Source organism: Gymnodraco acuticeps, unplaced genomic scaffold (assembly GCF_902827175.1).
Source record: "Gymnodraco acuticeps unplaced genomic scaffold, fGymAcu1.1, whole genome shotgun sequence".
In the NCBI taxonomy this organism is placed as follows: domain Eukaryota; kingdom Metazoa; phylum Chordata; class Actinopteri; order Perciformes; family Bathydraconidae; genus Gymnodraco; species Gymnodraco acuticeps.
The window spans coordinates 122,210-139,866 of record NW_022989751.1 but is presented as its reverse complement, the minus strand read 5'-3'; the positions used below and the strand labels follow the sequence as shown (position 1 = coordinate 139,866).

At 39.7% G+C, this 17,657-nt stretch overlaps 1 protein-coding gene across 1 annotated transcript in view; it reads left to right on the top strand.

The window, feature by feature from the left end:
- Nucleotides 1-602: 602 nt before the first annotated feature.
- Nucleotides 603-17,657, top strand: part of fcho1 (FCH and mu domain containing endocytic adaptor 1) — a 62,065-nt gene continuing 45,010 nt past the window's right edge. The window contains 2 exon segments of the mRNA XM_034209950.1: nucleotides 603-716; nucleotides 12,873-12,923. Coding sequence (XP_034065841.1) covers nucleotides 12,897-12,923 — 27 coding nt within the window. The 5' untranslated portion in view covers nucleotides 603-716; nucleotides 12,873-12,896.

The following is a 17,657-nucleotide window of genomic DNA, read 5'->3' as shown; positions in this document are numbered from 1 at the left end:
CTCTGTCAATGGTGATAGGACACTGGGGTTTCTTTGAAGTTTGTAATGAATTACGATTAAACAACTGAACAAGGATAAAAACCACAAAACAGATTAAACAGTCTGCATGTGTATATGTAATTGTACATGATTATGTTTGCATTGACTTAATCGTTTTGTATTGGTGTGCATTAAAGTGTATGTGTGGGTATTTGGGAGAAGATCCATTTCATTCAATCATCAAATCATCATCAAATAGCTTCACTACAGGGCTGAAACATGCTTATACATAGTACAATGCTACTGTCAGCAATGTAATGTTAAAATGGTGTTACATTATTCACTAAATAACTAAACGTGGCTTTATTTTATCTTGTTGCAGACAGGCAGAATACAGAAGCCACGTCCTTCAGGTCCCGACTCCCTTGTACTTTATTTATACGTTCTGTATTTTGTGGGCGTTGCCCTGGAAACAATTGACCAATAGACTGCTAGTATCCTCTCTAAGACCCGCCTTTTTATGGTTGCTATGCCTACAACAGGTTTCTCCCTGAATGACGGACAGAGAAGCCAATCGGTTACGCGCTGGGCGGGAGTTTGTGCGCACACTGAAAACTGCCTGGTGAATTTCTACTATGATCAGACCGCTCAGGGTGCACGCTTGTGTTGGACCGTGGCTGCCAAACAAACTGGGGATGGAACATATACCATAAACGCTGTTGGGAAAGTCTACGGAGGTAAACACGTATTCCTTGTTTTTTATTCACCCCTTTCTGTTACTTGAATATAATTCAGAAATTGTCTCGAAAGACTCAGCTAATGCTAAGCTATTAAACATATCGAGTGGGTCGTGCATGGCTGTGACATTGTTGAATTAAACTGTCTGCAGCAGCGGGAGACACGTTTGTTTGACACATGAATGGAGGGAAATTAAGCTCAAGTTAAAAAGTTATCAGCATCAGACAGTTGAATGTATCAACTTAAAATATAGCCTAATTTAAATGCAGAATTTAAACTTTAGTAGGTATCGTTCACTCTAAACAAATATGTCAAAATGTCTCAATTTTAATAAGAGTCCTACTGACATGCATTCATTTGACACTGGCTTCATGTCATAGGATATTTCTGTCATCTGATGCTAGTTCTGAGTCATTTGTGATGTGGATGGTCGAATGTTGGTCTGTCACTGCTATTTCCACTAAATAACACTGGTTAAATTGACCTCCTGCATCCTGAGACATGTTGTCTTTTGTACTGTGTATGTCTACTTTAAATATATCTTTAGCATTCATGAACCACAATGTTCTGCTGCTTACCTGACTGATTTATCTGTGATAAACTGAATAATATCAGATTTAACCATCAGGCTCACTTGTGACACCAACAGCCTTGGGTAGAGCCTATGAGTAGTAATTATAAATATTACACAAAAACATGTGAATACTGACTATTCAGCAGAAAAACCGATCGCGTTGTTGGTTTGCTAGAGGTCAGAGACACATTATTGGGTTTCTAGATTATGGAGAGAGATAACTTTTGATGCCTGCAACTGAGACGCACTGGCCCATGTAAACACACTTCCACTCAAGAAGGATCAGATTAAACTGCCTTTTCGATAACAGGTTGTTTAGCTCTCTGGGACCTAACATAAGTGATACTGTCTTGAATGGAAATGTAGTATCTAGCTTTGACAACACTGCATTGGTGTATTTATTAGGGCTGTCAAACGATTAACATTTTTAATCAGATTAATCACAGCTTAAAAATTAATTAATCATGATTAATCACCATTCGAACTATGTCCAAAATATGCCATTTATTTATGCATATTGTTGTGGGAATGGAAAGATAAATGAAAGAAGGCGGATATATCCATTTAACATACAGTATCTATGTTTATTATAACATTTGTCTGCGTGTCAAAATGAAAGACAACCCACACACCTATCAATCATCAAACCGTGGGGTCTTAATTCATTACGTGTTGATTTCTATCAACGGGGGAGTACTTCAGGAAAGTCGACGGGGGGGGGGGGCGGCAAGTGGAGTACTTCGTGACCACAGAGTGTGAACGTTGTGATCAGCTGTTTTAGCGCAGTTCTCCAGTGAAGGGGGGGGAGTCTCCCTCTGTAGCCGGTTGGCGTAGTTTTGGCACAATTCCGTTGTACAGACCGACGTTAACAGCAGCCCTGTCTGTGCACACGGAGACCGACTCTGTCGTCCGGTGATCTAACCGCCTTCTGGAAAAGCTTCACAAGTACGTCGGTACGCAAATGCGCTTTGTGACACAAGTGACGGTACGCATTTCAGAGAGATTGCGCACATAACCTGCGTACCAGTTATGTGCACCCCTGTACTACAGCAAAAGTATTCTCCGTCGGGACTTCCTGCAACAACACCACGCCGTTATCAAAGATGTTCTATTGAGAAGACGATCACTACGTGACAAAAGTTTTCAAAACCGTGGCTACTGAAATCAATCTTACTAACGGCTGTCTGTGCAATTTACTCCGCGCGAGTTGGCAGACTTTATTTTGCTTCCTTTAACATCATTTTTCATGGTGGGGCTAAGCCATTTCTTGGTATGGGTGTAGCCTACCCCAGCCATACCCTGGCGCTGCCACTGGTGGCACGTATGGGGCGGGCCATTCTGCACATGCGTTAAATGCGTTAAATATTTTAACGCAATTAATTAAAAAAATTAATTACCGCCGTTAACGCGATCATTTTGACAGCACTAGTATTTATACCAGGCACTATCATTATAGACCCCTTTTTGTTTTGTTATTTTAAAATGATAATCTGTAATGCAAAATCATTAGACTAACTCCTGAAAATGAAACCCAGGAAGGGAGCCAGCCAACACTGTCAAATTGATAAGCCTCTTTATGACTAAACAACAACTTAACTGGTTAATTATATTATTAAATCAAAAGTTAGGTTCATAAACATTGAATTATGAATGTGAATATTCTTTCAACTTTATGGTAAAACCATACATATTGGAGTTTTACTGCACACTATTTGTCTATGACCACAATATCCCCGATTTCCCTTTTTTTCAACATTTCCTTTCAGCTACTTACTGTATGCTATCAAATGTAATAGTGTGGTAATAATCTAATAGTCTGTCACTTGTCAGCCAGTAGTATGGTTCCACTTTGGTAATTCTACCAATGTTGTTTATCTTTAAAAGCGAAAGTAAGACGGGTTTAGGGTTTTGAGGTAGACACCCTCTTTTATTGCATCATTTTTAAGGGATGGAACCACCAAAGAAACCCAGCTGTAATTCCCCTTTAACTGCCGGCAAGATGTTTAATTTCCAAACGGCTTTAGCACAAACCACTGTATTTGCATCTTTACTTTGCATCACAGCTGTCTTCTTGTGCCACAATGGTCTGTCTGCCGGTGTTGTTTTTCTCTCTCTGCCTCTCAAGCTAATGTCAGGAGTTGAGAGTTGAGTGCTGCTGGGTCTTTCGATATCAGAGACATAAACAACGTTCTCCCTGGTGCCTTGACTTCAACAGGAGATAGACTTTCTCTTTGCTGACTGCTCACAAAGTGAGTCAGGATGAGTGGGCTGGAGATGAAGAGACAGAGTGAAGAAAGGGAGTTCACTGTCATTAAATAAGGAAAGTGCACCAATGTCAGGAGAAAACTGGATGAAATTGTCTACAGACAGTCAAGCCAGTAGATATCATCAAGCCAACTACTTACTTACTTTTCTGTGTGCTGCTCATTGTTTACAGTCTGATCATCAACTGTGGTGGATGTCTTGCAGGCAAGGGCACCACAAATTTCAAATCTAACCATGAAGTTACATTTAGAAACCTACTGGGACTATTCCTGTAAGTGTCTTGGGGATATTCAGTTGGAGCTTGCAAGTTATTTTGGCTGAGTGAGAAAGCTCTGGGCTAAATGCTAGCATTGTCAGTATACCAAAGATAATGATGAACACTTTATTGTACCATTTTGCATAATTGTAATGGCTCAACAGTGACCACACACACTGTGACATGTTAAAACAACATACACACACACACTCACACACACACACACACACACACACTCACACACACACACACACACGCACGCAACTTTGACAGGTTGTTCTCACACATTACTAACAATCATTGTGCTTTTTTCTCAGGCTTCACATAGACATTAGCTATTACCAGTATCATGATCAATTTGATATGGCACAGCCCTGCTATCACATCAACATGAATAAAATGAAACCATGAAAGGACACTTGGGCATCACTCCTGTTGAGAATTGTAGTTACACTTTGTAATGAATGGGGTCACAGAAAGTGAGGTGGCTGCACCAAGTTCCCAAACATCAGGTGACACCAGCTTTTGTTGACAGGCTGTTTCCTCACAGCCACAGCACACAACCAATTACTAAACCACAAACGCCCCTGTAAAGCCTGATGCTCTTTTAAGCCTCAGTTTTACCTATACAGACATTCATTGTGGCTCACATAAAGAAGGGGTAATGGGATTAGAGAAAAATAAACGGGTGAATAAGAAGAGCTCCCTGTTTTCCATTTATATTTGAATAAAGGAACGACATTTACACAGTTGCAACCATGTATGAGCCGGACTCTTCACCTCACTTGATCACTGTCTTTCCTCCTCTTTGACCCATAAGTATCGTCTTTCTTTTACACTTTGGGACACTGCCCACCTCCTATCCTATTGGCTCTCCCACAGCACATTATATGGTGCCAATGACAAATATGAATTATACATGCGTAGCCTCTCATATGTAGGCTAGAGTGCTGCGAGGCCTCTGCTATGCCAAGCAGGGCAGGACCCGAGGCAGGAAATATGAGGCAGGAAACGATGAAGTTAACCTGTTATACAATGAAAACACAAACAAAACTCTTAGCTCTGTCAATTCAAAGCTCTCAATTTACAGTGTAATACATGCAGTTATGATTACAGGTCTAAAAGTACATTTGACTACCAGTAACAGTAAATCCTGTAAAACCATGGCCTGTGTCTGAGGTCTCCTCATGGCAGATGGGAGGATCCTGGAGCAGAATAGTCCTGGATCTATTTCTGGGTCACTGTTTATTGTATAATCTGCTGTGCTCAAATGCTAAAAGTGATAAGGAGATGTGAACGAAAAGTATTCAGTTGATTTGCTTAAAGCATGAAGGGTGATTTCAATTCAAGATTATTTTAATATAAAAGGAATTGGCCAGCGCCACAAGGAGGAAAACACTGATACAATGATAGGTTTAAACTGTGTGTTCATTTTCAGTTTGGGCCAAATAATGATATGACTTACCTATTGGGCAATACGCGTTTTTTAAATTCGTAATTTCTTCTTCTAAAGTGCTGTCTTGTTCTTATTCATTATTCATAGAACCGTTATCAGATTTCCAAAGCTGAAATGATTAGTCTGTTAATCAAAGGACTAATTAAGTCATTTATCAAGTAAAAGTATCAGATATTGGCCGGCGTACGTCTTCTCAAATGTAAGTACTGGCTGCTTTTCTCTGGCAGTAACGGTACTCATGTTATAAATGATTATGAATCCAGCAGCAAATGTTCTGAACTGCAGACGTCATGCTCAAATGAGCAGAGCCTTGGAGCCCTGCCGCTGCATAGAGTGTGTTCGCCTGTTTATTAATTGTATCAATATTCAATGTGTCGCCTGCCCAAATTGCACCAAATCCGTTGCTGAACGCCCAGCAATATATGTGCAAGTGTGAAGTATATTAAACACTTCTCAAGTAATGCAAAGGACAGACACACCCCCACCCACCCATGGATTTCATTCACACTATAATGTGGCAAATTTGCCAGATGCATTTTTTTGAATGTAGGGATTTGCCGTTTCTTAAAAGTTTAACATTTGAGTAGTTATTTAGTTAAGCTTTTATGGGTTACTAGAAGAGAATACTAACAGCTGTCAATTCCTCTATAGTCTCTCCTCAGATAAAATAAACTAGTGTTAGACTGAGCTGTGTTATTTCACAGCTGTATGCTGCCAACATGCTCCTCTCTAGCTGTGTACAGATGTTAACGAGCATTGTGTTTGCTGGTCATGCCAGTGCTTGGTGATGCCCGCCTGGCACGAGGTCATAGACTGGACTGGACCAGGGCTGCATGCTGCAGTGACAAAAGCACATTGAGGCCAGGACAATGGGGAGCTGGCAGCCTGGGTTGTTGTACCACTGTGCTTCTCTCTGTTTCTCTCTGCCTCCTGTCTATTGTGTTTGCTGTCTCACTGTTTCTCTGGTTCGGTCTCAGTCACTGAGGGCTCCCGCACACGCTCAGTCGGCAGCCTGTTTACAGCTTGGAGAGAATCAATCTGCGCAGTGCTGCTGAAGCTGCTCTAGTCAATAGTCATTAAACACATGCTGTCATTAAGTTGGCGGTGATGTGATGTTGGTTCCAGTGTGTCATCGTTAAACTGCAGGCTTCGGTTTGACTGTTTTGGTGCTGTTGTTGACACATTAGGCTTTGTGGGCTGTGCCGACAATACGATGGCAGCAATTCTCTTTCTCTTCATATTAGACATGCAATGACTCACCATGCGGATACTGCATATCGTGTAAGATCATGGTCTGTCCAGACATATATGAAATATGGATTCAATATAGATACTAGTGATGTGTCGGTCGCGAACGAGCCGGCTCAAAGAGCCAGCTCTTTTAAGTGAACGACGGGAGCCGGCTCTCGCCCGCGAACGAGCCGGGTTTTTTGTTTGTTTTTGCGGAGGGATCTAGATCGGCATGAAGGCACATTATGCAATGTGCACATTATCCCGCTTATTACACATGGCCACATTCTCAACAAAGTAACGACATGACTCCTAATATTAATTGAAATGCTTTTATGGATTTAGAAAATGATTTTAGTGATTTAAAAAATAGTTTTATGTATTGATTTAAATTGACATGCATCCGCTAAGAAAAGTAGTCCGTTGTTACTGTTTGAACTAACGTAGCAACGGCAGGAACTGCTTCGATAGTGTTTTTGAGGAGCTTTTTGATTACAAATTTGAAAACATCGTTGCTTGCTTTAAAAGTAGCACACTTCATGATGTCAGACCTTGGGAAGTATCTAGATATCCCTGCCCTAATGCCAAAGTAACTGGCAACTGAATATGTGTCGCCGTTTGATGTCTATGTCTGGACCGCTGCGTAAAAAGGAGGGTTTCTGCCCTATTACTTCTCTTCTTACTTCTATAAGAATAAAACACGGAGGAAGGAGATCTCTTTTCCTCCCCCTCTACAGACCGCCCAGCAGCTGATCTCAGAGCACGCTCCCCGCTCCTGCAGGGGGGCGTGGTCAGCTGCAGCTCACAGAATCAGCCCCCTGCAAAAACAGCGCTGGAAAGAACAAATAGAGCGAAATGAGGCATGGCTAAAATGCAGGATCTTTTTGGTATTTTGAAAAAAAAACTATATTTATATACTTTTATATAGGTCGATACAGTAGCCCCCTTTTTATTAGTTTTTAAATAGTTGTTATAGGTGTTGCTATCTGTTTTGTGTAGCGTGGTTCTACAAGTAAGTCAATGCATTCATTGGGTGGTATCAGAGAGTTGCACAGGTCTGTAAATGCAATGAAAACAATTTGCCACAGCAAATCATTTTATATTATATGTAATTTTTACTTTTGAATACTTCAGTACAAAGGTTGTATTGAATAATTTAAGTGATATATGTGTACACATATAATTAGTCAAAACAGGGCTACATTTGATTGAATTATAAAAGGTATAATAAGTGGTAAACTGAAGAGCCGTTTGGGAGCCGAAAGAGCCGGCTCTTCTTGGTGAGCCGAGCCAAATGATCCGGCTCACCAAGAAGAGCCGGAATTCCCATCACTAATATATACATATATTTATGACTGACAGTCTAAACAAAAATAAAGTTGAATATGCAAACGTGTGACATTATAGTTTTTTGACATAATAATAATAATAATAATCTGCAAAGCAAAAGATGATAGAAAAATAATCCTTAGTTTGAACCCTGAAATGATACTTGATTCATTTTTTGACACAGGTTTATAATCTCTCAGTGTACGACCACTTAAGGTTCACATTAAGGTCATGTGATGACTCCTGAGCAGCTCTGTTCTCTGAATGAAGACTGGAGAAGCATTGAAAGCTCTGAATCAATTGTAAATTGACCTTTTGAGCTTCACCATATGTTGTCCACAAAGGTCAAGCATTACACTGCTGGTGATCCCCCTGGAGTTCATGTGTTTGCGCCAGTCAATAGCGATGATGCAGACAGGGGCATCTAGTTGTGGAAAGACATCCTTATAGAGAATACAATTCACAATGGAGGTCAAACCTATTGAATGTCAACAGTACAGATGAACGGAAAACTTTTATTAGAGCTTATCATATCAACCCACATAGGTTTTATATTCAGGAAGGAAAGTCCACGATGAATTCTTGCTCTAAATGACCAGCCGCAGTGAGTCATGCTGGTAGATGTAGCATTGCAGTGCAGAAGGCTGTGTGGTGGCGGTGAAGGAGGGAAATTAGGCCTGACACAGAATGATCTCTCCTCCACGCTTCGCCAAATCAGGTTTAAAACTAATGCTGAGGGACAGACGAGTCGATCTGCAGTGCAGTAGACTGTGAGCCTGAAGTTGCTCAGTGAATTCAGTCGGTTTGTCCTTGTCCTCTCTCTCAGGGCCACATGCACATCAGAAGTTTGCTTGTATTCTGATGTTAGCATCCTGTTTAAAGCACTGCTGTAAAGCCTAACAGGAAATTGAATCACAGTTTATACTTAATCCATTTCTGAGAATCATTAATCAACTAAATGTTCAACATTGTTTAAGCTGAAGTAGATTTCTGTTTTAGTCAATAAAACAAACCAAACTGTAACTATCCCTTTGTGATGTTTTGTTAATCTGAACGTACTTTCTGAAACATGGCTTTGAATATGTCGTGAGTTTTAGTCTAACAATCTTTATTTGTCATACTTATGCAGTATGTCACTGTATCATTTCTTCATCTCCCGTTTGGAGCTTTAAACCTGTCTGATTGTATCACTCTTGAGATCACCATCAGCCCAACCCGCTCCACTCCTCTCTATTTATCACCTGTCGAACCTTTTGTTCAAAGTCTTTGTGTCTTTTCTTGCCTCCTGCTGTCTGAACGTGTCACAAATGTTAGTGTTCAAAGGTTAGATAAACCTTAATTCTTTGGTTCAGACTTTGCTGTGTCCTTACATTTACGCAGTTCAATTTTCTTTTGCATTTTGTGCTTGAGGAGGAAGCTGGTCTCTGGTTTTCTAACCTGGTGTGAGGAGTGACATGGGGAGTAATCCTGTCCAACCTCTCTCATCTCTTCTCTCACGCAAAGCAGGGAGAGGCAGGTGGAGGTGGTGAGGAAGCCTTTATTACTTTGTTGACCCTCCCTCCCTCCCAACCTTAGGAGAGACATCTGGTATTAGATTGCTCTCTGGCAAAAGAAAGGGAAATAAACACAGAAATGCTTGTGTGGGCAGAAAGGATGAGCCATTAATAATTATGTTGTTGACAGTGTTTTCTGTGTAAGAGCATTTATTTCACTCCTCCCCATCTGCTTTTCTTAAGTCCTAATTTGTCATGGCAGCCATCTGCGTGTTGTCAGGCAGTTTGAGGACGGCCGAGAGCAAAAGAAGGGGTCGGTGTGTCTCGATTGATAAGGCTGGTTGCTTGTATCTCTACTGTCTGTTTGCTCACCTCAAACCGTGTGTTTCGTTTCTTACCCTCCTATCTGTGTGACTGTGCTGCTCTCTCTCGCTCCACACTCTCTGATCCTGAGAGAATATAGACAGATTGACAGGGAAACAGGATTACAGGACATGCATAGTATGTCCTTTTTATGCTTTCATTTAATCTATCAGAATAGTTAACATCTTCACCTTTACTTCATTTTTTTTATTTGGAGCAGTCCTTGCCTTTTTGTTCTTAAAAACCGGTCCCTTAACTATTTAAAAAGTAAGAATACAATTCAAAGAAAAGGCTAGATAATAGGAAATACATGTGGGTCAGACCTCTGTGGAGGAGTCTGTTCCTCCAGGTCTGCATCAATATCCACACTGACCTTTTTACGAATCCAGTTTCACTTGGCAACATTTGACTCCGATGGCTACATACCATTAGCATTCGGAAATAATTGATATTGGAAGAAACCAAATGTGTGAAGCACTACGTTTTGTATTGACCACTTAGTTTTTTCACTTTTGTGTTTCTTTTGTACTTCTTTTAATCTTTCTGCCTTTTTCAGAACTAACGGACAGAATTGAAACGTATAAATGTTTCTGTCTGTGCCCTGATAACTTGAAATGTTAATTTGCATTTACAGACCTGCAGTCCTTGTAGAAATGGTCCATGTAATTGTACTTAATCATCTTCTTATATTCAATTATTGGAATAATAACAATATTTGTTTTCTCCCTTATCTGAGAACACCATTATTAGCTACCAGTTTATAAAGACACTTAGAGCAATGCACGGAGGAACCTCAAAATATCTAGTAAATGTACATTTATTTATATATTGACGTTTCCCCTCTAACTCTCTGTTCATGTTTCTCACAGTAAAGTATCTGTGGCGGAGATTTGCTGCTGTGATGAATATGTTCATGGGGACAGGCACAGAAAGACCAACATTTGTGCAGGCATTTAATTGTATGAATAACAAATGATCTTGAGCATGAGGAATCAAGATCACAGTGTGTCCCACTTCCTCTCGGGGCTTTGTTAGCCTCAGAGCTGATTTCAGCTGAGCGTTTAGTGAGAAGCAGATGGAGAATGCTGGATGTCAGCTTCTTCTATACATCCCATGGCTGCCTGCTACCCACATGGGGTCCCGCTGCACACCTCTCTCTGCCTTCTTGTTTCTGGATCGTGCTGTGTCAAAACAGTAAAGATTAGCACCAAACGGCTAATTAGCTCAGATCTACTGTATGTTTCAGTATGCCACACCAGACTGTTTCAATAAGAGAACAACAGGCTTCTGTCATCCCTCACCATCACAGCGTTTTTATCTCTTGCCCCCCTTTGTCCCCTCTCTCTGCTCCTCTGAAAACCATCTGGTGGTTTGTTCAGGATCTCTCTCTCTGCATGGGTATTCTGTATTATTTTGCAGTATGCTGGTGACCTTTAGAAATCTCTCTTCACTGATTGGCTGTGTTTATGTTCCTCTCTGGTTTGTTTTATTTAAGGCCTGCATTTACTGCAGAGCTTGGCGAACATGGACATGATTTTCAATATCGTGACCAGTTGGAGTTAAGATTTAACATTTCAAAAATCATTCAACCTTCAAGAATTTTACCGTATAAGAAACTGTAACCGTACCAAAAATGTATGACGTTTTTTTCTATAAAATAATGTAGATATTGTTACTGTAGAAAGCAACCCTGCACACCAAGTCAAAGGTCCATCAAGCATACTTGTGTGATTTGTTGTCAAATCTTTTACCTTCTGATATGAAAATGTTGTTTTGTCTATATTTCCCCCTTTTGCATCTACATTACTGCAAATACTGTCTACTATCTTGCCATATTCGGGGGTTTAATTTGTGATCAAATCTAAAGAACTCTCTCTAACTTTTCTTTCAGTGTTGATATTTGTTTTCCAAATCTCAAATATTCATCATTTATACAGAAAGTATGATTATGGTTTTTGCCAAAATAACCTTAGGATATTGTACTCAAATTACAGCTGAGCAACACATTGAATTTATTGACATAATGAGTATATTACAGATTCTCTAATTTCCTTTTTCTGAATCCCACAAAGTCCAGAGGTCAAAATGAATTCAGTGGTAGCTCTGTATGAATCATGTGCCGAGCTAACCCGCTCTGCCCAACAGAAGCTGTCTGCAGGGGCCTCCATCCCACCCTGAGCTAATTAACAAGGTGTGAGGTGTGTGTGTGTGTGTGTTTCTGCGTGTTGCTGCTGCCAGGACACCAGGTCTGGGCAGAGGTTGAAAGGGCTGTTGTCAGCACACAGAACAACATACAGAGGGTCAGCAGTATAACAGAGAGCCTGTATGAGGGCAGCCCTGGGCAAACACTTGCATTATAGATTCTCTGTGAAATGGCATGACCACATTCCAGTGCATGCGTGTGTGTATGCGTGTGTGTATGTGGTCTGAAGGTGTGTTCAGCTGCTGATATAATCAATATCATCCCTCCTTAACATCATCAAATTAAAAAGTCATAAAAACGCTGCAGCCTTGACAATTAAAACTTTAAAAAATACCTGTTTTGTTGCTCTTAGAGTTTTTCTTTTTCTAGTTTGGAATAACGCCTTTGATCTGCTGACTTTTTTGTGAGTGAGTGAAATAGTATAGAAAAGACAACTTAATTCACAAAAACTGTAAGGCATGTGAGTCTTAAGGTCAGAGCAGAGTGCTACAGCCTCCGGTTTTACAAGATGTAATCATCTCCTCGGAGGCTTCCTCCGCACAATCCCTGCATCGATGTATCTCTCCTCCCCTGTATTCCCTCACCACCCGCCCCCATCACTCCTCCTCCTCCCTCCTCCCTGCTTCCTTCCTCCTCTCCCTCCATCCTCTGAGTGTATCCTTTGAAGTCATTTGTTAGGCTCTCCTCTGCCCTCCCTTAGGACTTCCCTTCCTGCATCAAAGGTGTCCTGGGAGGTTTTGTAAAGTCAGCTTTTCTATGTGTAATTCCGAAGGATTATAATTCTGCCGTTTATAGTCAGAGGGCAGAGAAAAGGCTGAAGATCAACTTTTTATAGATTGTCATAAGGAATCCAAAAGACATCTCTCAAGGTTATTTCACCAATCCCTTAAGACTGTGATGCAGAGAAAATGCATGTCGAGCAGATCACATAAGAAAACTATTAATGCCACTTTCTCTAACACTTCTTCCCTCTACCTCCTTCACAGATCGCCGTGAATCTCGGAGTGAAGATGGCCTTATTTAAGAACAACTTCTGGGTAAGTGTCTGGATTACATCTTTAAATGAGTCCATATGATGTTATTGTTATGTTGATGTTCATACCTTGAGCCACATATGAATAATAAACCTGTTGTATTCGCATCACGACCATGAGCCGTAAACTTCACCTATATGTTTAGCTAAGCCTCTGGCCTTCTGCTGATCATCAAATACACACTGCTGTCTTCCGCCTTCAATTATTAGCAAAAAGCCCAGAGAAGGATGTTTTCATCAATCTGTTGATATTCTGCTACATGGAGGGCAATGTCATTCATATAATTCTTGTTATCAGACATAATGACACTCTTTCGGGCACTACAAAAGCCGAGTTTCTATACTCATACCATAATCAAGCTTTGTTATAAACCTTAGATTGGGGAATATGATTTTGTTGTACAAGCAAATGTTATCTGGAGATGAAGGCTGTTAGATGCAATTGAAAAGTTGCAGAGAAATCAAAAAATTGCGGAAATATTTTATGAATATATGAATAGTTTCTAATTTAATAAAATACACTAGTGTTTCTTGATTTCAATGACAGCTAATTTTACTGACCCTGTCAATGTACACATACATGAGACATTTGGAAATAAAATGTATTTTGCTCAGCAAGTTTTTTCTTCTCATTCTTTAATCTCTCTAAAGGGAAGTTTTGTCAAATCAAAAACACAATTTGATAGAAAGTTGAAACTGCATCAGGTGTTCCCATGTTATCCTATGTATTAATATTCTGAGGGTAAAATCCAATATTCCCATAAAGTGATATAAAAAAACTCTTGAATGCAGTGTCAACAAAAAGCCTTAAGGGCCTCCAATAGGATTTATAATATTGAATGCTTTAGATTTTACAAGTATAATCTGGTAATTGAACATAGCAGTACAAATTCACTGAGGCAGTATTTAGATGAATGTGTGCAGTAATTAATGGAGTCATTAGCAACTTCACAGATGTGTAGATGGAGGAAGTACATCCGTCTTTAATCCCCCCGAACTCCACCCTTGTCAGCTGTTACAAGGTCTCCTCCTCATTTTTCTTCTCCATCCTCACTTTCTCCTCTCTTCTCTTCCCCCGCACACCTGCATCTATTTCAGGTGCGCCCTACTTCTTCTCCATTGCCTCACTCTTAGAAAAGTCCTCAGTAATATTTGACCAGTTGAACTCTAAAACGAGGCACTCTGAATCAGAAGCAGACATGAGATTCAGGTGGGACGAGGAGCATATTTAATCAGCATGGTTTAAAAAAAGAAAAAGGTCAGGTTCTTTTATATAAGATTATTTCCCCTTTATTGAATCTGTATCCAGGCTGGCAGAGTACAGATCATTCTCTATCCATTTATCAACATCTGCATCTTAAAATCAAGTTGATTAGATAGTGTTTATAATTTAAAGGCCATCCATCAAAAATCAATGGTACTCAAAAATCTTATTTTTATGGATATGCATGTCAATTTTCCAATTAAAAAGTATGAGTTGATTGTGGCTTTATTTAAACAAGTGTGCTCTGTTTAGTTTGTTTTCCAGCCTGCTACACATCCATCTATGATCCATGGGTATTGCAGAGTTTGTGCTGCAGGCAGCAGACAGGCAGGTCTGCAGTCACAGAGTCTAGTGGAAAAACTAGAAAATGCATTTCCTGCAGAAAATGCGTGTGAATGCTGTAAACTGTGAACATTTGTGGCTGAAAAAGCTGCATATGTTATTAGCTGAATGGTCTCTGTATCTGCTTTTAGCTACAAAAACCAAGTAAGTGTGTTGCTGAACTTAGCGGAGAAATGCAGAAAAGCTAAATGATTTGAATCAAAAATGGTTACAGCTCAAATGCATTGCAATGACTTTGTTGAAAACTTGAAAGTGAAATGTTAAACAGGAAGAGTAGGAAAAATAGCAAAGAAGCTTAATATTTAAAGGAAAAGGTATAAACAACAAAATGTATAGCCTCGATGTCCTGAAATGGCTGAATAATGTAATAGTTGAATGGTTTATAGCTGAAAGTAGGCTGAAGGAGTCTTATAAGATGTAAGTAGTAACGAATGAATGTTTACAAACACCTGTGTGTGTAAGTCCAGAGATCAAAGGTTTCCATGGAGATGTGCTGTGAAAGGAGAGCCTTTCCATTTGATCTGAAGGAGAATTTTTTGACAAGTTTTTGTCTCTTCATGCCCTCAAGAGGCATTTTGTGTAAGATTTTTTTCTTAATTCTTTTTTATTTTCCAACCTAGGAGAGGTTTTCCTACGTTTTTCATGAAAAATATGTCTCAGGAGTGTAGGGTTTGGGAATTATGGCAGGTTTAAAACGTTTTTTGGGGCAAATTTCAAGCACTCCTCCACTCTGTTTTAAGATCAAAGCACTTAACGAGCTGCTCAATACACACTAATGTTAAAATCTGAAGAAAGCCTCTTTACCAAGCTCCAAACTAAGTTCAACATCTCAAAAAGTGTAAAAGATATGAAAAATCTGAAGAACAAGTTTTATAGCTGAAGGTCTTGTGATCATTTTAAAGTTCGATTGAAGTCTCTAGCTGAAAGTATGTAGTGCAGAAGCATTTGGCGTAAGGTGTAGGTAAAATAGGATTTGAAGGTTCCTCCCATTGACTTCCATGTTAAAAAAATAGTTTAAATAGCTGAATATTTCAAAAAGTATAAAATATTTTGAAAAAGTTGAAAGTTTCCCATCGATTGCTGAACAGGCTGAATAGTTTAATATTTGAATGGTTTCTGTAGCTGAAAGTAAGCTGAAGTTATGGAGAGCCAAAGTATTGGCTGAAATAAGAATAAAGATTCGAAGAACTATTGTGGAATGCTATAAATAGCATTCGCACTAATGAGAGCAAACTGGCAGGGAGGGAAGCGAGCAGATTTTCAGCCAGGTCGCAGAACTGCTGAGCTTCTGTCTCGCAAAGAAGATTACATTTTTAGCTTTGTCACACTGCTCTCAAATACAGCTCCATTTTATTTACCATTTAGGCTTGTATGTGTTATTTGTGTGCTTGCATGTCTTTGCATATTCATATCTGTGTGTCCTCCTACCCAGCCTGCATTTAGACACACATAGCTGTGTAATACAAATCAGCCCTTCAGTTAATTAGAGACACAGCCACATGGGAACAAGCGGCACACAGAGCCTCGTCCTGTTTGATTCAAGAACATTACCCGTTGCTCACAGCCTCACACACGGCACGCTGTCCTTCCCATTAAGGGCTGCAGTCATGGCCCACAGGGGGAACATCGGTTATCATTAAGTACATCTTAGTCATTTAAGGAACAGTTAAGTCTGAAGGATCGTTGCTGCTTAGTTGTTCTTGGAATTAAGTGTTTACATCTTCAGAAAGACTTTATGCAACACATCAGAATCTCCTCGATAGAGATGAAAATATTAGTTATTCTTTTCATTAATTGTAAAGACAAACATAAATTGACAAACATTGTCTTTCCTCTACTATTATTTGAGATGTTTTGCAGTTGTGAGCAGCTCCTCTATTTCTTTCTGCATTGCACTGTGGGCTTTATAGCACATGGCACACTTTTGATTGGTATGTATCTTGCAATTGGGAAACCACTAAAGACACCATGAAGATGGAGCTTGCGTTCCCACAGAAATTCAGTTCAATTTAATTTTAGGGTCATGTTGCTTTAAATGAGAAAAAGGAAATAACTCGATACTTTTCAGTTGATGCTGTGAATGTGTGACTACTTCACTGCAGAGAGAAGCCTCGCTGTGGTAGGATTTCTGTTGGTTGAAACGTCTCACAACTGGAAAATGTTAACACGAAATCCAAGGAGATTTTATTTAACTTTTTGAAAGAACTACAGTCAAGATCTTTAATCTGTTCTGTTTTGAGGCTGTACACAGTATTCAGTATTGTCTTCATTTCTAAGAAGCAGCTCGGTCTCAGCCCGTAGATACAATAGTGTGTGCATAGAAACACACAAACAACGCCCAGCAGGTTTTATTATGCCTGCTTCTACGTTTAATGATGCCAATGTTGTTGCCCTCCCACCACTTTGAGTCATGGGGTTTGTCTCTTGGGATGAAGAACAGTAAACACAGTGTCAAACTTTTTCCGCTTTCAATGTTTCCATGCTTCTCCTCTAATTGTATCTTTCCTCCCCTCCTCCTCTGTTCTTTATGTCCACCCTTTCATCTTATCTGTTCTGTGGAAAGTTGGATTAAGAGCCAAGATAGAAATCGATAGTGGAGTTATTGTATTTGTCATCGTGATGCGATGTGAAATGATTGTGGACAGCTTGGAGTTGGTACACATTTGTTAACCTTTAGAGATGCTATGGGTGATGAAAAACCTTTTTAAAGAATGTATTATTCTCTAGGGATGTAACAATACCAAAAACTCACGGTACGATAATATCGCGATATTGAAAAATAAAGGGAAAAAAAAGTGAATTTATTTTTCTTTTCTTTTTTACTTGAATTTGTTTTTCTTTATTAAATAATACATCTGATTTGTTCAGCATTTTAGTAGGATAGTTACAGTAGTATTTGAAAGTGTCAACAATATAATAATCAGACCCTGCAATAGCATAAATCAAGTTTCACTTTACTTTTTCAAGTAACTCAACTCTAACTCACTCACTCAGCATCATCAAGGTTATCTTTTAGGAATTTGAGCATGTCCACATTTCGAGGTAGAAGCTGGGATGTTTGGGCATTTACAATATCCCCTGCTGTGGAAAAAAACTCTCTTGCTTGGTACTGATGTTGCTGGGACAGAGAGA